The following is a 20,461-nucleotide window of genomic DNA, read 5'->3' on the forward strand; positions in this document are numbered from 1 at the left end:
GGGAGAGCACAAAATCCCTGGTGTGTCTACAAAGGCTGCAAACTTCAGTGGGTTGGCCTCTGCTGAGTCTCCAGTCACTGCTATGGCACCTGCTGTTGGGTTGACCTCCACAAGCATGGCTGTGTCTAAGGCTACACCAGTCAAAAACAGAACAGCTGCTCCACTGCCATCACCTCCAGCACTAAGTACAACTACATTACTTGCTAGTATAAACCTTACACAGTCTTCTGGGCCCAAAGCTCCCATTTTCCAGTCCCTCACTGAAGCCAAACCTAGTGTGGTGACTTCCCTTCGTAGTACCCCCAGCATTCCACCCACAATAAAGACCACTGCCCTGCTGACTAGCGCCAGAACTTCAACCACAGCTGGCCTGCAGCTTCCTACTGTACCGAAGCCAACTAGGCTGATGCCTTGGAACAAAACCACTGTATCACCGTTGCTTATACCTCCATCAACCTTATCCACCCACTTGCTGCTAATCTCCCAACACCTTTCAACAGCTAAAACAGACCTTAGTGTATTAACTAGGACGATGGCTGCAAGAAAGAACTTAACCACAGCTGCAGTGACTGCCAGGCAGGTGGCTACAATCAAAACTGGTATCATTTCAAAGCCGATTCTGCCTGAATCCAAGGTTCCAACACTGAGCTCCTCCCCAAAGGGAAAGACTAGGTCTGCACATAGACCGACATCACCTTCACTGCAGTTGCCTGTGCATATCCTACCTCTGCAGTTCTGTCTCATTAGAATTGCTTACACAGAACTCCTGAAGAACAAGTCTTCTGATGATTACAAGAAGCTGGAGAAGGAAGTGAAGTTAACTGTAAGTAGAACTCCTGAAAGTGTTGGAATTTAGAGAAGTCAGCCAGTTACTAGAGCTGAACTTGGCTCCTCTGGTTGCCAGGCTGCAACTGAGTAGCTACTTGTAGCTTGTTTTCAGCTCATGTTGGCTATGAAGACTCCTCTCTTGAGGAAAGGTCTATCTAGCCCATAAGGATCCTAAGTAGGATTCCTGAGGTGGTGGTGAACTAATACCCAGCCTTATCAGACTGGTATCTTTAATGAGTATCCAGTGCACATACTTCTACCATTGAACAGCCACAAGTTTGGCTTTAGTCATGATCAACACTACCCAGATGCAGACAAGCCATCTGTAAGCAAGGGGCTTTGTCCTCCCAAATGATCCACTCATCTTATGATGAGAGGAAGGTAGCTCTAATGCTTGGAACACAATACCTGGACTGTGGTAAGGCAAATTCTTTATTCTATGCATGGCGATGCTGAAATAGCATTTCCTACTAATCCTTCAGACCCACATGGACTCTATGCTTCCTCCACCCCCCAATCTCCCCCTGCCAGACTGTGCTTATCTATTAATCTCATTTGAATCTCTGCTTCACTTCCCAATCCAAGAACAACTAGTGTCGTTGACTTCACTTCCTGGCTCTGTGCAAAAGAGTCCAGGTTCCTACAAGTCCAACCACACTTCCAGTAAGCCCTTGCTATTCATAGTGAAGTAGCTGTTAAAATCTGTGTCCTTAACCAGTGGCTTTCCTTGTTTTCAGCTAAACAAGATGTTATCCAGCTATGAGAACTTTCTCAAAGCAAACATTCTCCAGTTTTTGTGAGTATCTTACACAACACACACCAGGCCTCTGAGGAAGGCAACACCTAGCTCTGAGAAATACTAGGCTTTTAAACATGCTGTGCATAGATTCCATTGCAGCTTGTATCTGTAAGCTATGCAGGGAAGAGGGTGAGCCTCAGGTGGGGAGTAACACTATAGATAAAGTACTTCAGGTTGTCTTGCTTCCCTTCCCATCTGGATGGGATAACTTACCAAGTTACACAACAGAAACAGGTTGGGTACACAGTGATGGAAATTGTCTACTAGAACAGACAGTAGGTGGCTATTGGCTGACAAATGCCTTGGGGAATACCAAGCTCATGCTTTAAGCTGGTGGTCCTTTGGAATAGCCTCTCTAAAGCTGTGACTCGTGTTTGCATAATACCTGATACAATCCTATCATGCTACTAAACACTGCTCATCTAGCTGTCTCCCTGGCCTCTCACAGGAACGGCTCCATCATTGTTGAGAGTGAGGTTCTATTCCAGAGAGATGGCCCTGCTCCCACTAACTCTGACCTCATCCGTACAGTTGTCACAGAAGTGGAAAGGAAAATGGACACCTTTTTTGGCTGGAGAGTGGATGTCAAGTCTGTCCAGTCAAATGGTAAGCACCTAGTCATTGTAACACAATACAGTGCCCAGCAGCAGGGTAGAGCTCCCACTACCACTCCTCCCCATTCCCAGATGGCCACAGGAACAGTCAAGCCTGCCCTTCAGTAACCAAGCCACATGGCATGTGCCTCCCAGAGGTGGCTTCTGCAATCTCCACATTGATGGGAAGGGGTGTTGTCTCTCAATTAGGCATAAGCCATATATTTGGAGACTATTGTACCATGTTTCTTTATAACCATCCAGTGTCATGTGTAAACTGCATTTGCTGCAGTAATAGTGATGGGGATGCTTTCACAGCACACTGCATTTTGCTTCAAGGAAAATATCAGAGTAGCATGCCCTTCCTATGGGTTCTCCATCCCTGAGATGGAGCATGCCTCCTGCCACCTCGGATTTGTTGGTACCCCATGCACTCTCCCCCTCTGGCCAAAACTTTACCTCCCCACAAATTAAAACAGTGGGTCTTCTAGTTTAGACTTCAGGCCCAATGCCTGTGTACTGCTTGAACATCAGCTCTCCAGCATTGGACAGACGAGGGGGGAGGGTGACAGAGTAATGGCCTGGTGTCCTGTCTAGGGAATGTTACTGCCCTTCTGCCTCACTCTTCTCTAGGTTTCAGCCTTGAGAATCTAGAACCAGAAAAGCTGTTGGTTTTATTCACTGCTCTGAGACTTGGCTCGATTGCAGCATTTGGTGGTGTGGGTAGCCAGGGCCCTCTGGACCGACTAAACAATATGGTATGGTAACTCTTATGTTGAATCATATGACAATGACCAGTGTCTCCCTTTATCTCCTGTAAGGGAAGAATAACCTCCTGGTTAAGGCATGGGAAATGTAGGCTCTTCTGTTACTTTGGGTATGTCCCTTGATATCTGCAAAGTGGGGATAATGCTTGACAATCTTGCAAGGCTGAGTGACTCACTAACTCTAGCAGAAGTCTTAGTGCCCTGCAAGTAGAGGCTAGTGAAGACAGTGCCACACAAATAAGAACCATATGGCTGTAGATAGTAAACAGACTACCAGAACTCCAATCTAGTTCCACTGGGGTGAAAGGAAACAGCAGCTCAATTGCATATCAAGGACTGCAAGAGACAAGAACAGATATTTAGGGGATGGAAACAGCAGCCTAAGTAACTGAATTAGGAATAAGGCTCCTGCTGAATAGTTGCTTCAGAAGATGGATTGGGGAGGCTGGAGAAGCTGGGAAACAAATTGTCCCCTTTTCTTCTCTGTAGGTGGTTCAATCTCTGGGGGCCCTGTACAAAGTGAAGAACTTCTCCTTTGTCAGACTCAGGTATGGAAAAGTGATGGTTCCTTTCAGAGCTCTAGACCTTACTTGGAAGTGAAACATCCAGAAGCCGCCACTTAGCAGCATGGGGGAGCCATGGGGGAGCTCTGGGCAGTGCTAGGTTAAGGGCAAAGGAGCCAAATAGCCTTCACTAGACTGCATAAGGCTAGACTGCTTTAGGGACCCTCTTCTGGGGTGAACCTAATAACCATTCAGCAGCTTCCAACTACCATCTACCACAGGCAGGGCCGGCACAACCCATTAGGCAACCTAGGCGTTCGCCTAGGGCGCTACAATTTTGGGGGGTGGCAACTGCTGCAGTATTTTGGCAGCAGGACCTTCTGCTGCCTCTGGGGGGGGGGGGCAGCATTTTGGGGCAGGACCTTCCGCCGCTTAGGGTGGCAGAAAAGCTGGCAGCGCTCCTGATCACAGGAGAGCAGGCCTGAGACTCCCTGAATTGTAGGGCATATAGAGAGCTTGCAATACGTCTAGCTACCCACAAGATGTCACTAGTATTATCTCTCTGCCAAATACTCCTTCCCTAAGGTAGGCCTGGTCCACACTACCCCCCTACTTCGGACTAAGGTACGCAAATTCAGCTACGTTGAATTCGAAGTACCTTAGTCCGAACTTACCGCGGGTCCAGACACTGCAGGCAGGCTCCCCCATCGATGCCACGTACTCCTCTCGCTGAGCTGGAGTACCAGCGTCGACGGCGAGCACTTCCGGGATCGATTTATCGCGTCTAGACAAGACGCGATAAATCGATCCCAGAACACAGATTGCCTGCCGTCGGACCCGGAGGTAAGTGTAGACGTACCCGAAGAGGCAATCCTGGGAGCTCAATGACTTGCTCCTGTTGCCACTTTTTGTAAGCTAAACACCTTCTTGATGCAGGAGAGGGTGGAAGGAATGGAAGCAGCAAAGTGGAGGCAAGAATCCAACACTACATATAATTTCATTGTGTTCCATACATAGAACACTGAACCTTCAGGATAGTGGGAGTCATAAAATCATAGAATATCAGGGTTGGAAGGGACCTCAGGAGGTCACCTAGTCCAACCCCCTGCTCAAAGCAGGACCAATCCCCTAGACAGACTTTTTTTTTTTTTTTTTTTTTTTGCCCCTTATCCCTAAATGGCCCCCTTTAAGATTGAACTCGCAGTCCTGGATTTAGCAGGCCAATGCTCAAACCACTGAGCTATCCCTCCCTGGATTGAAACAAACAGGTAGAAAGCAAAGGTCTCCATGCTGTGATGCTAACAGTACTCAGGAAAAGGTGCATCCTGTGAGAACTACCTTGTGTGTCACAATGCAACCTCCTGTGATGAAAGGCATCTCAAATGCCTGAAGCAGCATGTTGGGCACTGGACTCATTCTAGTTCTAGCACTGGCTCCAACTTAGTCAATAGCATCTGGCTCTATTGCAATAAAAATCCCTCCATACAAAAGCCAATTAAAGGATGAGTAGGGGCGTGTATTAATCATCCAGTCTTGGATGCAACTGCTGTGAAATAGTCCCATGCAGGGCTCTTTTGTGTGTGTGTGATCCCACTCCCCAGATTCCCTCCCCCATGCTACTAAAAGTCCATAATATACACATGGAATTCAGACAATTTTTATCACTAAAAGAATAAAACCTTGCTTAAACCATGTAAAATACTTAACTCTCACGAACAAAATTTAGCCATTTCCAAGATAGGCTAGTCTTGGTAAACTGACAAGAGATTTAGTGTTTTCCTGCAAATTACCCCAGTCTGTATGTGTGGGGTTTTTGTTTATGGGATTGAGTGGAAAAAGTACACTTTATGAGCTCCTGCTATTAGGGCAGCAGGTCCTGTGGGATTGCAGTCCTGCTGCGGGGCTCTATTGTGACTTCATAGCAATCCCTGCAGAGACTATCAGACATTAGTGACTCTTCTGGGTGGCTGCAGTACTGTTCTAGTAACCAACTGAAATGTGGCAGCAAGCGTGCTGTCAAGCCTCCAAACCCTTGCTGGCTCTTACCTTTGTGCCCTGATAAAACTCTCTTCTCCTTTAGGGATATCAAAGGTGACCTGGAAATTCATGGTGAAGCCTACATTGACACACGTGTCCATGCTGATGTCCACCAGGTTCTGCAAGCACTGAGGGGTCTTGTTAACTACTCTGTAGACTTGACAACTCTCTCTGTGGATGGTCAGTATCCTTCCCTCTGGTGCTGTTTCACTTGGCTGGTAGAGGCCACTAAACATTATCTAGCTCTGATCTCTTCTTCCAATTCCAGATTCAAGGCTTAGCTTGCAGGTTTTCCCCATTTCCTTCCTGATCAACAACAGGACAGTCAATGAGAAACTGCTGGATCACTCTTCTGTGGAACACCAGAACCTCACCAGGGACCTTGCTGATGTGGTAGGCATACCCAGTTTCCAGCCGGTGACCCCAGTGTAATCTGAGAGGCTTCTGGGGATGGAGAGGAGACCCTATAGAATCCTCCTTTCTGCCCTAAAGATCTCAAGAGGGAATCTAGAAAGCATTACTTCAGACTAATCCTAAATATAGGCCTTGGACTACTCCTTCTCCTAGCAGATGGAGCACTCTTAACTTGGAATAAAATAGTTAGTGTTTTATCATAATGGGTGCTCCAAGCTTCTGGAAACACTAGTAATCCCCCAAGGTTCTCTAGTGAAACTAGACTCTTGAGGAGGACAGTCTGCTCTTTCTTGTTGCTCACTTAAATGATCACACAAATCAAACAACTTTGTAAAATTCTATCACAACAAAAGCTTCAGCTGGAGGGTTGTGGTAGGGAAGGGGAGTTGCAATTAAACACAAGGTCAGCTACATGACTGCTTCTTAAGACTACACTACTGGAGCATGCTATGCTTAATCAGACTTTATAGTGTCTGAGCTTCAAAGCTTCCTAATGTGGTGTTCTGTAGGTGAGGATTTAGAACTCCAGGCTCAACCTAGAAGATTGACCTGGACTTAAGGCATCTGAGTTACTCCAGACATGTATGTCCTTGCTGGAGCTCCCACAACTCTAACTGGTGGGTGAAGCAACTCTTAAGCCTGAGTCTGACTCCAGCTGAGGAAAGAGTGGTCTGAATGGGGTTGAGCTGGAGACTGATGTTCTGAGTATCTTGTTGGCAGAGGCTTCACAATGGGACAAAATGCCTGTGGGAGGGGAACTAAATCAGTCTAACTCTGATCCACTCTTCCAGCTGATGCATGCCCTGAAGAAATACCAAGGCCTCCTGCAAGTGGTAATTCGAGACCTCCTGTGAGTAAACACTCTACTTCTGTGTAGGCTGGAAGGCCTCTTGTCTGCCTCCTACAAGATACATTGATCCCCCTGGTGCCCCAGAAGTCTATCTGTATAGGATATACCCTACTAAGGTAGTGATTGGGAAGATGCCAGCTGAAAGTGGCTGACCAAAGCATGTATTTGTGGCACCTGTTTGTTTCTACATCCATTATTGAGACTCCCACCCTACAGTAATTGTGTTTCTGGATCCAAAAAGCATGCCTCCCTCTTCTACCTACTAAGTTCCCACCAACTTCAGTGAGCCTCTGGCTAGAAGGTAACCGTTCTCCATAAGAAGCAGTGGATCTTAATTCCCATGCTGCCTAGAGCCTGTGACAATTGCGTGTCTAAGACTGAATGATTCCAGGATGCAACCCTGGGTTAAAAGCCATGGGTCTGGCTTTCCTGTCCAGACAGCCTGTGGCCCTCGGTGACTGCTACTGTGCCTCACTGGAATCTATTGCTCTCTCCACAGAAGTGGCTCCCTGATCTGTCATGGCAATGTGGTATTCCAGCATCCTGCCCCAGCCAGTGCAGATGTTCTGCAGACTCTTGTTCTTTCAGTTGGTCCACATGATGTGTTGGCTGGGTCAGGCTTTCAGGTGGACCCATATTCTTTCACAGTGGCAGGTATGACAGCTTGGGGATCTAGCTGAAATACTAGATGTCTTCAGTGGGGTGTTTGGTCAAGTTCTAAAGTCTTACCTAGCTGTTCTAACATAGCTGTAGAACAGACCTCCAGTCTGAAACTCCCGGCTCCAAAGCACTAAACTTCAGGAGCAGAACCACAACCCCATGTGGATTGTACTATACTACTGTTTTACCTGGGGGGGAAGCAGCAATTATTTCTTCCCCTGCCACTCAAAACTAAGAGCTGGTCATGCTTCCTGTTGCCAATGGAGGCTCAAGCACCCTGCATAAGATGGAACTCTAAATTGTTGGCTATGGCAGCTGGCCACACCACTGCTTCAAACAGCCCACAGGGATTGGCTCCAAAGAACTACTGGCCTAATGTACCAGCTGAGACTCTCTTTTCATGGAGAGGCAAGAGTACTAGACTGAGCTCCTGGTGGAAGGGTCTGTAGCCGAGAGACCAGTCTAGAAACTGCCCCTATAAGGGCTACATTCAAATAGCTTAGCTAAAAAGGCTGTGGTGATCACTAGATTGCAAGGGGGGGTGAAGAGGTGCTACTAAAAAAGAATCTGACTTTCTTTAACAGGGCATTGCATAGTCGCTGTAGAACTAACGATCTCTCTTGACTCTAGGTGATCAACTGGAACCTCCCTTTGTGTATCCAAGTTTCCCTGGATATGCTGTGGCAATTATTGTCATGTGTGGCCTTGTTATAATTGCCATTCCCATTGTGGCTCTGCTGGTAAGGTGGCAGTAATACTTAGTAAGCATAGCCTCTGGTAGAAGGCATGATATCTGAACTTTCTGTACGGTGGCTTTTTTTTCCCACCCTCTCCATTCACTTGTGGGTGAATGCTCCTGTAACCAGGGATCTACCAACAGACATGGGGTATTAACCCCGAAACTCCTTGGAATGCAAAGGGATGGCAATCCCACAAATTGGTTTGAACAGTGGTGAGCATTTCTAGAGACCATCTTCTAACTGGCCCATGATGGTAATACTACATCTTGAACAACCATGAGGCACAAGCAGATGGCTATAACTTGCTCTTGAGCAATGCAAGTGGAAACACTTGTGTAAAATGTGTACTGGTCAACTTAACTTTAGTCTCCTCCTGGATAACTTTCAAATAGGGAATGAGGCCATCTTCAGATGTAGAAGCTAACTTAGCAGTAAAGCAGAGTTAACATGTACCACAGATTGCTCCATTTCTAGGTGGTAACTTTTTTGCCTCTTGTACAAAAGTTGTATACTCAGACAGGCTTGTCCAGTAGCCTGGTCCACTGAGCCATTATGTGGGCTAGCCTACACAAGGGTGCATGTGGTTTAGAGCTCTCTATTCAGAGCAGCTGTCAGTCATTTCCTAGTCACTGGTAATGCATCTCACTAGCCTGTTAACACCGATCTCTTCTTGCACTTATGGTGTAATTTTTTTTTCTTTCTTCTGACTAGTACCTGAATTCTGGGCTATTTGGCTGGCACGACAAGGCTATAATTCAGGGTGGGAGAGACAATGAAGCAGGGACACAAACATTTGAACTGGATAACCAAGGATTCCGCTCTACCATTGAAGAGGCAAGTAACAATCCAGGGATGGGGGCATGTTTCCTTACTTAAATTCCATGCCTAAGGTGAGCACAGACTATTATTGCTACCAGGCCCTAGAATACTAAAGTGGCACAAACAAGGGAGGTAACAGGTCTAGGGATGCCACAGTGTTGCTTCTTACTGGGCTTTCCAAAGTCCACTGCTCTTCGGAGCTTTCCTACCATGTCTCAGAGTTCAGCTTTGCAGATCTGTTAATACCCTCACTCATACAACTATTATCTGAATCTTCCTTTCCCCACTGAAGAGACTACTACCAAATCCCCATAGCTTCATACCTTTCCAATATTAAGATATGTGGTGATCCTTCCTTCCAAGCTGAGAGCATATTCCTACTCCAGGCAAGGAGCAGCTTTCTAGCATTGTGTGCTAACTCACTCCACATAATGCAATGTTAGACTTCTCCATATATGCCTTTCTCTAGGATAATGGAGTTCTCCCTCATGAGGTACACTTGTCCCTCTGTAGCAAAAGGTCACTGAGTACAGGGTCCCAAAGAAAAGTCTCTTGGGGGCAGGAGAAAAGGATGCTATCTGGGGCATAGGCAGATCTCTAGGGGTGTGACTTAAACTCTCTCTTCTTTTGAACTGCAGGATGATGGCAGACATTCATACACACCTACAAAGTACTCTGCCAGAGAGTGAAGATGCACTGTACAAGTTCTTCCTGGCTCATAGGCCTAAATTTCCAACCTGCCGTAGAAACAGGAAGGTTCCAAGCACTATCTCTTGGGGGTGGGGATGTCAGTATTCCAAATGTAAATGATTCTAAAATCCCTTGGATTGTGCAAACTTTGTCATTTCATACAGCTGAGAATTCCTTGTCTGCACCCTGAATAAACTCCATCTACACTATAGAACTACAAAAGTAGCCACACTGGGTTCATTTTTCCACATTCTGGAGGGAGGTGGCAGCACCAGGTGCATCCTGGCTAACTTGTTGGTGGAAGAAGTGACATAACCTCCCTCCTTGAAGAGCATCAGTGCTGTAATAAAACAAAGGCCTGATCCCTCAGTGATGCTTAAATTGTGCACCACTCTCCTCTTGAGGACTAGCTGCTCCTTCCAAGGGAACATGAGACTTCTATCAACCCAAAATAACTCCCAGATGAAGGGCCTCTTGACCTAGCAAGAGTTCTGATTAGGTATTCAGTGTGAATAATGCCCCAGCTCTCCCTGACTTAAGCAGAAATCCCCCTGTGAGATAGGGAAGTTTTATTGTAAGCATGCATTTGACTTAATGTTTTAAGTTATGTTTTAAACTCTCCTACTTGTATCTTGGCTTGCTACTGACTGTCTGTAGCTACAGTGCCAAAACATTGTCTCTGATGGTTGCTGTGATTAGGAGGCTTAAGATACAGAAACCAGGTAACTCTGAACCAAGGGCAGTCTTGTGACTGCTTAAACTAGCTGAGCTATCTGAGCAGGGAGGCCGTCAGACCATCTCCCTCCCAGACTCTCTTGTAGCAGTACTAGTGCAGTCTCTAGGCAACTGCCTCTCAAACAGCTCCTTAAATGAGCTAAGATAAAGTTTCCCATCTCAGTTTCCTAGAAGCTTTGCTGTGGCACACAGACCTCCCTCCTTGGTCTGTCATTTCCTGCTTAGGCAAGCCCTCTGGAAGCTGCTAGCCTGCCCAAGTGAGGGCTCCTTTCCAGGCTCCCCTTTTAGCCAGAGGACACTCTTCCCTTTAAGAGCTACCCATGACTTTTCTCTGGAAGAGTAACTCTTCCATCTTGTAGGTCTGAGCAAATACAGAAGATCCAGCCCAGACTTGTTTTCATCTGCCAGGTAGACTCCTGCCCTAGTTAGCTTATTTGGTGGCAGTATCCCTGGGATGTGGAAGTAGTGTCAGCTTGACTCACTATAAGGCCATGTCTCCTTAGCTGACATGTCCTTGAATGATAGGCACTTCCAACTGTCTGAGAAATGTCCCCTGTCAAACGAGGGTCACAGAAGCCAACAAGCATGTTCTGAGGAAGCGGAGAACTTCAGACTGGTGACCTAGATCAAGAGGGGTGATATTCCAGTACTTGGGATGCTTCCACTCTTAAAGGAATCTCCTCTTGTGCCCTTCAGAGAAACCACTTGATTACCTGGGTAATGTTGCAGTTACTTCTGCATCATGGACTGCTTGCATTTCAAACTCTCAGCCAAGCCTGTGCTTTCTTCTGAGAAACTACTTGGCTAAACATAATTATACAGAAGAATCTGCTTGCCTTAGAAACTGACTCCTATTGTAGTCCTCAGTCTCCAGGCTGGGGGAAGGGGAAGAGTAGCAAACCATATGAGGCTGAATGTAGTAGGGTGACAGTCAACTCCTATTTCAAAGTGCCTGCTGCTGACACAACTTTCTCTGCCACCAGCAGGATTTCCCCCCCCCCCCCTCACAGCAAAGTGGTTTAACTTGTGCCCCTCTTTTTTATATGTGTATCTCTTATTTGTGGCAATCATTTCAGAGAATGTGTACTTTGTGTGATTCTGAATAAACGGTCTAAGAATAAACTACTCTGTTGGCATGTGCTTATTGAGAGAGGTCTTAGAGTGGGTGAAGGGTAGCCCAAAGCTGACTGGCTAACAATGTTCCAGATGCACCTCCTTAAATGAGGGCCGTCTATGGCAGCTCTTAACTAAAGGAGGCTTTATTAGCAGTGCTGTCTCCTTCCACAGAATCCTCTGCTCCCCACCATGGCAATGCACCCACCCCATACTACAGCAGAGGGGGCTGAAAGGAGCTTTGCAGCCAGGCATTCTATTCCTCCTTTAGCCAAGAATATCAAGCTCTGCAAAGCATTTGTTGGTCACTAAATCTTTAGCTGACTATGGCCCTTTGCAGGGAAAACCTGTGGTGCTGGAAGTTTACAGTATTCCTGGTGACAAGTAGTCTAAGAGTTCAGCACTTGAACAAACAGGGTACCTAAGAACCTTCTGGGGCACTGTAGCGAGGTGGTGGGATACCCCACAGCCCTGCTGACGGCCAAACCTCCCCTAATACCAACATGGCTGGAGCCACCAGGTCCAGCACCCACCCCTCCAAGGTCACGGTCCCGACCCAGAAGTATAAAAGCCCGCCTGCAGAGCTCAGTGTAGGCCAGGCCGGCAGAGAGAGCGGACGTCCGTGGCCAAGCTCCCGCTTGGGAAACAGCCGCAGGCTGCGACCGGCCTGCTGACTCACCGGGCCGGTCGAGCCTACCTCTCGCCCGGTATCCTGAGGAGGACAGGCCAAGCCTGCCCCATGCCAGCTACCCCGAGGAGGAGCCAAGCCTGCCCTTCACTACCTACCCAGAGGAGCCAATGCTGGTGGAGAGCACCGACAACACTAAGAGCCCAGGTACCTTACGAGGTGGAGAGTGGAAGTAGCCCGGGGGCAGCCGACCCCAGTCTGGCTGCTGCACTGCCAGAGCCAATATCAGTGTGTTGCGGCCAGGATCCCCACTGACAGCAGCGAGTTTCTGCCGCTGCTAGGGCCCCAGACTGGGACGCAGTGGAGTGGGAGGGCCTGCATCCCCCCTGCCACCCACTCCTTGGGTGGCAGACTCCCCCTGTTTCCCCTGGCCTAGAGAGGCTGGGTACCTGAGTGACTATTTGCTACTGACCCAGCCCCTACTACAAGGCCTGGGCTGCTGTTTGGCTATTTGTTTGCTGCCCCACCCTGACCTAGTGCCTGGGCTGCTATAGACTTTGCCTCAGCCCTGGCTTAAGGGCCTGGGTTCTGACCTCTTGGCTCAGGCCCTGCTACGGGCCAGAGGCCCTAACGGTGTGCCTGTTGTCCCAGGCTGCCACCCGACCAGAGCAAGGTGGTGGGATACCCCGCTGACGGCCAAACCTCGGCCGAACACTACTACAGGCACATCTAAGGCTTATTGTAGTTGCACAAGGAAACATCTAGCAAGCAGCTCTTCTGCTAAAGGGGCTGGTGGATATCTATCTCATAGAACTGGAAGGGACCCTGCAAGGTCATTGAGTCCAGCCCCCTGCCTTCACTAGCAGGACCAAGTACTGATTTTTGCCCCAGATTCCTAAGTGGGGGGCCCCCTCAAGGATTGAACTCACAACCCTGGGTTTAGCAGGCCTATGCTCAAACCAGTTATCCCTCCGCCCAATGATACACCCAACTTTCCTCAGAGCCAGAGGAAATCTGTACCCTCCTAGACCCAGTTATGAATCACACCCATGGCTGCCTGCATTCTGCCTGTTGCCCCGTAAAGCAGGAGAAATGCTAGTGTTGCTGAACTGTCCTTTTTAAAGATGCCTCTGGCTAGAGATGGAAGGTATTAAAGGAGAGGAGACAGGGGGGAGGGATAGCTCAGTGGTTTGAGCATTGGCCTGCTAAACCCAGGGTTGTGAGTTCAATCCTTGAGGGGGCCACTTAGGGATCTGGGGCAAAATCAGTACTTGGTCCTGCTAGTGAAGGCAGGGGGCTGGACTTGATGACCTTTCAAGGTCCCTTCCAGTTCTAGGAGATGGGATATCTCCATTAAATTTAAATTAAAAAAAAAAGCAATTCAGTTCCCTTAATTGCTTTATTGAGCTGTCAGTTCCCTGGAACAGCCAGAGATCCAGGTGTTTTATACAGTGACTCCTAAGATCAGTGTGAAACCACAATCTTGCAGTAATATAGGGAGCGAGACTGGAGGGCACCAGCTATAGCTGGCTGCTGCAAGTTGAGACAGCCAGGGGCATTTGGGGGATAGAGAGTCTGGTGCCACCAGTGGGGCTGGCTGGGGTAATCTGGTGCTGTTTGGAACTGGCAGCAGGGGGTGCCTAGTGCTACACAGGGAGACAGCTGGGAGCTGACAGCAGCAGGGTGAGCCTGGCACCATAGGTGCCAACTTCCTCTCTTCCCAGTGGATGCTTGACCCCCTGACCCTGCCTTTGCCCTGCCCCATTCCACCCCAAGTCTCTGCCCCTGCCTTGCCTCTTCTCCATCTCCTCCCCTGCACCTCCCAGAAAGTCTTAAGCCCCACCAAACAGCTGTTGGCAGTGGTGTGGTGGGAAACACTGGAAGGGAGAGGGAGGAGTGGGGATACAGCACACACAGGGACATTGGGGGGAGAAGGAGGCAAGGAGGAGGGAGCTTGGCTGCCAGTGGGTGCAGTGCACCCAATAATATTTCCCCATGGGTGCTCCAGCCCTAGAGCACCCACAGAATCAGCACCTATGCCTGGCACCATGCATGAAGTCTGCTGGTGGGCTGTGGCCTGCAGGGGAGAACTCTAGCCTGGGTGTTTGAGTCCATTCCTGCTGTCTTTAGAACAGATCCAATTTGCAGAGGGGAAATAGTGGGATGTTGGAGGGCTGGGGAAAAGGGGAGCGCCCTAGAACAGAGAAATCTATCACCCATCTTTGCTTAGGTCATCATCCTCTCTACCAAGCATATGCTTTCTCAGGCTGTACTGGCCCAGATTAGCATCACAACCAAAGCACATTGGCAAAAAGAACAGGAGTACTTGTGGCACCTTAGAGACTAACAAATTTATTAGAGCATAAGCTTTCGTGGGCTACAACCCACTTCTTCGGATGCATATAGAGTGAAACATTTATAGAGGAGATATATATACACACATACAGAGAGCATGAAGAGGTGGGAGTTGTCTTACCAACTCTGAGAGGCCAATTAAGTAAGAGGAAAAAAAACTTTTGAAGTGATAATCAAGATAGCCAAGTACAGACAGTTTGATAAGAAGCAAGTGTGAGAATACTTACAAGGGGAGATAGATTTAATGTTTTTCTCTTACTTAATTGGTCTCTCAGAGTTGGTAAGACAACTCCCACCTATTCATGCTCTCTGTATGTGTGTATATATATCTCCTCTATATATGTTTCACTCTATATGCATCCGAAGAAGTGGGTTGTAGCCCACAAAAGCTTATGCTCTAATAAATTTGTTAGTCTCTAAGGTGCCACAAGTACTCCTGTTCTTTTTGCGGATACAGACTAACACGGCTGCTACTCTGAAAGCACGTTGGCTCGCCTTAGCCTCGCTATATCTAGTAAAGAGAGGAATGGTGGGGAGGGTGCTAGCAGCCCAAGGGGATCAGAGTAACCTTGCCAGGCCTAACACACCATCAGAGGGAATTCCAGGTCAGCCTTTAGGCATCCTTGGTTTTACCTCCCTGAGCCCATGAGGCTGTGGGAGGTGCTGTTTGGGGACTGGCATCCCTCAGCATAGCCCAAATGAGGCAGAAGTATCATGGTTAAGCCTCATACACTGCCTCCAGTGCCGCTAATTGGGGCATGCTTGGCTTGGCTCCCAGGGCTTGTGCTGCTTCTGTGCACCTCTCTCCAGACCTTCCCTTGGTGATTTGCAGAAATCCTGCTTCCTCTTCCTTACCCCAAATAGTATCTGCAGGAGGGGAGGCAGGGCTGGCCCCTAGGCTGCTGGCCTGAGGTGGTCCAGCAGCCCAGGCAAATAAAACCTTCAAAGCAGAGGAAAGCCATCTAAGTATGGAAATATCTTCCTGCATCAGCTTTTTCTTCTTCTCCAATAGGCATGTGTCCAATAACCTTGGCACTGCCTTCTTTTTAAGCTGCATCTCTGGGGCCTGATTTCTGCTCTTCCACCGCAGTAAAGCAAAAGACCACCTGGTTGTGAATCCATTCCTGTACCATTAATTGTCCAGTAAAGGCAGTAACAGCAACAGAGGAGAAGTCGGATTTCCTTCTCCTCTCACTTCTCTGCAGTCACTGAATAAGGAAACCACCTGAGCATAACTCGCTCCCCAGCAGCTCCTGGGGCTGAGAGGCCCTGGGGTTTACCCTGAGAACAGAAGAGAGAAACATCCCGTCAGGTTCTGAGTCTGGACGGCTCCTTTGCATTTGCCTCTGAGCTCTAACTTTCCCTCGACAACAAGTTGTGTCCTTCCAGTGGGCAGGAAACAGAGTCAAGAGCTCATCCCCATCCCCATCCCCACCCCAACCTCGGGGCAGAAGCCACTCACTACAGAGAGATTAAGAGCAGGTGGATAAAATACTGGGACTCACCTCTGTTCTCCTCACCAAACCTCCTGGCCAAGGGCAGCCTGCCTTCCTCCTGCATCCTCTTTACCACCCCGACCGAGGTCTGCAGGAGGAGAGGCAGGGCTGGCCCATGGGCTGCTGGGCTCAGTTGAAGGAGCAGCCCAGGCCATAAAACCTGCAGAGCAGAGAAAAGCCATCTCAGTACGGAAATATCCTCTTCCTGCACCAGCTCTCTCTTTCCTACACTAGACAGGACCCCTGGCCTCGCCATCACCAGCCAGAACGCTCAGTCGCACCAGGAAGGTTTCAGGGGTAGGCTGGCATTCTACTGTGGTTTCCATAGTCATTACTTTGCACTTGGGGGGTTGGTAAGGATTTGTGCTGGGTTTTGAAGGAATTACATTGGACTGCAATTATTCCAACAGGGGGAGGGACCTCCTCCGAGTCTGTGATCTGCTCCTGCAGAATGATAACCCTTTACCTTCCGCATGTCTTGCACGTGCACCTTCCAGGATCCCCCTGAAAGGTCCCAGGCTGCCTCCTCCATCCGGATTAGGAGATCTGCTGTACCGACATGGATAGAGGCACTCAGCACCTGGGGAAACAAACATGGAGCCATGGATGCTGTCCTTCCTTCCAGGGTTAATGGTGTAATGAGGGAGGGAGTTTGGGGCCCAGCTTGATGAGCAGCCCTTGCTTGGGGTTCGTAAGGGACCCTGACCAGTGCTCGGTCACCAGAAGCCGAGGCAGTGTTCCTCAGGGGAAGTCATCACGTTCGTTTGATTTATTTACCACCAGTCTCTCTCTTTGGAAGTGTCCTGGCATTGCCACCTATTACCTCAGTGACTGGCTGTGTCATTCCAGGGGGCAGGAAAGAGACCCCAGAGCCGAGCCCACCCCTCCTCCCGGAGCCACAGCTCTCTCCAGCTAGAAGGGCTTAGCATGGCTGTATAACGTTACTAGCACGTGCCTACCTCTGTTGTCCTTGCCAGAGCTTATGGTTAAGGCACCCAGCCTCGCTGTCGCTTCATCCTCCTGAGCAGTAGTAGTATCGTCAGAGTACGAGGCGGGCATGGAGGTTATTCTGCCGCCAAACTGCTCCAGCGCCGGGGCCACAAACTTTCCGAAGAGGAAGGTTGTCTCAGTACCGAGACGCCTCCTCCCTCAATTCCCTGTGCTGTGTAGTAAACCGGGTGTCACCTCCCGCACCCTGTGAGAGTGCCCCAGCCTTTCCCACCCACCAACCCTGCCCCAGCTGCAGGCAGGCCCCACTGGACGTGCTTCTGACACACATGCAGGGCCGGATTTATACCTTATGCGCCCCTAGGCACAGCATCTTCAGTGCCTCCCAGCATGGGCGGTGGGTATAATAGGCTTGGGAAAGGTTAAGCCTTCCCTGGAACAGCTGCTGCCACTTGCTGCCAAGACATCTGAGCCATGGTGGCCCTGCCCCTTCCCCGAGGCCCCCACTGCCTGTTGCTGCTGTCTGCCGGTAAGTCCTCCACTCCATCACCACTCCCCCTCTGAAAATCCCCACTGCTTGCCCCGTCCCTTCTCCTCTAGAAGCCAGCAGCGGGCGGGTAGGGGTGTCTGGAGGGGGAGTGAGGCAGCTCAGGCGGGTGCTTGGGAGGCTGGCGACTTGGCCCAGCGCCGGCGCTCGGGGGGCCAATGGCTCTACGCGGGGGGCTGGTGCTCAGGGGGGTTCCATGCCAGTTCTTAACGAAAGGAGGTTTTATTAGCAGCATTCTCCTCCCACAGAATCCTCTGCTCCTCACCATGGCAATGCCCCCACCCCATACTACAGCAGAGGGGGCTGAAAGGAGCCATTTCATAGCTCTGCCCCAAGGCATTCTAGTCATTCTTAAGCCAAGAATATCATGCTCTGCAAAGCATTTGCTGTCGGGAAAATCTGTAGCTGACTGTGGCCCTGCAAAGGGGAAACCTGTGATGCTGGGGGTTTATGGTATTCCTGCTGACAGAAGTGACTTAACATCTTAAACTACTTGTCAGCAGCTTGAACAGACAGTTTCCCTGAGGATTTTCTGGGGAACATCTAAGGCTTCTTGGAGTTGCTAGATGTTTGCTTGTGTCAAGCTGCGATAAAGATATCACTTCAGTAGGAGGGGGGGATGGTGGAGGATACCTCCCCACACACAACTTTCCTCACCGCTATGGGAAATCTGGACCATCTTAGACCTGGTTATGATGATTCACGCCTGTGGCTGGCTACATTCTGCCTATTGCCCAGTAAAGTAGGAGAAATGCGAGTGCTGCTGAGCTGTCCTTTCTAAAGATGAAACAGTCTAAGGATGAAAGGAGACAAGCAAGAGGAAACAAAGACACAAAGCAATTCAGTCCCTTTAACTGCTTTATTGAGCTGACGTTTCTATGGAGCAGACAGTGATCCAGGTGTGCTTTATACACAGTGACTCCTCCTAAGATCAGCGTGAAACCAGATATTTGCAGTAGTACTTCTGAAAGAGTCCTCAAGGCATGTGAATGCTCTAGGCCACTCTCTCCATGCAGGTACTCTAGCAGGCAGTTCTGTAACACGGGCCAGCTATTCACACCAACAATGAGCAGAATCCCCAAGCAACTCAGCATCAAAGAAGGGTTTTGTTTGTTTAATAAAGTATGTGCTGAGATGGCCCCTGAGCTCTTGGCAGGCCCCCCTTCAGCTGCTGCTGTCCTGCAGGGAAGAGTGCCCAGTCCGAGGAGGCAAGACAGCTAATGGGATCAAAAGGGAGAGCAGCTGCTGACAGGAAGCGAGACTGTAGAGCACCAGCTGTAGCAGGCTGCTGCAAGTGGAGCCAGCCAGGGGTGGAGGGAGAGTCTGATGCTACCAGTGGGGCTGGCTGGGGGAATCTGGAGCTGGCTGCAGGGGTAGCCCAGTGTCACACATGGAGGCAGCTGGGGGATGACAGCAGCTGGGGGACCCTGGTGACATGTGTGAAACCTGCTGGGGGACTTTACTTAGGTTGTCATCCTCTCTCCCAGGCACATGCTTTCTCAGGCTCTCCTGCTTTAATGGTTCTGTCCAACAGGCCGTACTGGGCCAGATTGGCATCACAACCAAAGCTCCCCAGCTGGCCTTGGCCTCACTATGCCTAGTAGAGAGAGGAATGGTGGGCAGGGTGCTAGCAGCCCAAGGGGATCAGTGTGCGATGTAAGCACAGGTGCTCAGGGTAACCCTGCCAGGCCTAACACACTTTCAGAGGGAATTCCAGGTCAGCCTCTGGGCATCCTTGGTATTACCTGCCCTGAGCCCATGAGGCTGTGGGACATTCCAAGTGGGGCAGACACCCCATGAATGGGCCTCATACACTGCCTTCAGTGTAGCTAATTGGGGCATGCATGGCTCCCAGGGCTTGTGCTGCTTCTGTGCACCTCTTTTTACACTTTCCCTTGGTGATTTGCAGAAAACCTCTCTTTTCCTTGCCGGCCTCCTCTTCACTACTGTGAGAACTATCTGCAGGAGATAAGGCAGGGCTGGCCTGAGGTGGTCCAGTAGCCCAGGCAAATAAAACCTTCAAAGAAGAGGAAAGCCATCTAAGTATGGAAATATCTTCCTGCATCAGCTCTTTCTTCTTCCCCTCTAGGCATGTGTCCAATGACCTTGTTATGGGCACCGTTTTCTTTTTAAGCCTCATCTCTGGGGCCTGATTTCTGCTCTTCCACCACAGTAAAGCAAAAGACCACCTGGTTGTGAATCCATTCCTGTACCATTAATTGTCCAGTAAAGGCAGGGAAACCTCACCTGGCCTTTCTGCCCTGCCCTTGCTATGTACAGATCACTGGGACATTGGGTGCTATCCTCCCACCTTGTGCCAAAAGGTCAGTTTTGAAACTCCCATCGGGACTTGCAGGTGTAACAGCAACAGAGGAGAAGTCGGATTTCCTTCTCCTCTCGCTTCTCTGCAGTCACTGCATAAGGAAACCACCTGAGCATAACTCGCTCCCCAGCAGCTCCTGGGGCTGAGAGGCCCTGGGGTTTACCCTGAGAACAGAAGAGAGAAACATCCCATCAGGTTCTGAGTCTGGACGGCTCCTTTGCATTTGCCTCTGAGCTCTAACTTTCCCTCGAGCACGAGGCAGGCATGGAGGGTATTCTGCCGCCAAACTGCTCCGGCGCCGGGGCCGCAAACCTTCCGGAAGGGGAAGGTTGACTCAGTACTGAGACGCCTCCTCCCTCCATCATCACTCCCTTCCCTGTGCTGCATAGTAAACCGGGTGTCACCTCCCGCACCCTGTGAGAGTGCCCCGGCCTTTCCCACCCACCAACCCTGCCCCAGCCGCAGGCAGGCCCCAATGGATGTGCTTCTGACACATAGGCAGGGCCGGATTTATACCTTACCAGAGAGCTGATCCCCACCCCAACCTCAGGACAAAAGCCTCTCGCTACTGAAAGATTAGGAGCAGGTAGATAAAATACTGGGACTCACCTCTGTT

At 49.6% G+C, this 20,461-nt stretch overlaps 1 protein-coding gene across 1 annotated transcript; it reads left to right on the forward strand.

Annotated features, from left to right (window-relative positions):
• Positions 1–532: 532 nt before the first annotated feature.
• On the forward strand, positions 533–11,415 carry LOC112112483. Its single transcript, XM_024208419.3, has 12 exons — positions 533–823; positions 1,566–1,624; positions 2,076–2,233; positions 2,854–2,978; positions 3,477–3,535; positions 5,571–5,707; positions 5,796–5,920; positions 6,733–6,791; positions 7,291–7,445; positions 8,082–8,191; positions 8,903–9,025; positions 9,649–11,415. Exons 1-12 carry the CDS (start codon positions 533–535, stop codon positions 9,697–9,699), a joined length of 1,452 nt encoding a protein of 483 aa, XP_024064187.3. The 3' UTR covers positions 9,700–11,415.
• Positions 11,416–20,461: the final 9,046 nt, after the last annotated feature.

The sequence above is a fragment of the Terrapene carolina genome, unplaced genomic scaffold (assembly GCF_002925995.2).
Source record: "Terrapene carolina triunguis isolate 2854851 unplaced genomic scaffold, T_m_triunguis-2.0 Scaffold67, whole genome shotgun sequence".
NCBI lineage: Eukaryota > Metazoa > Chordata > Testudines > Emydidae > Terrapene > Terrapene triunguis.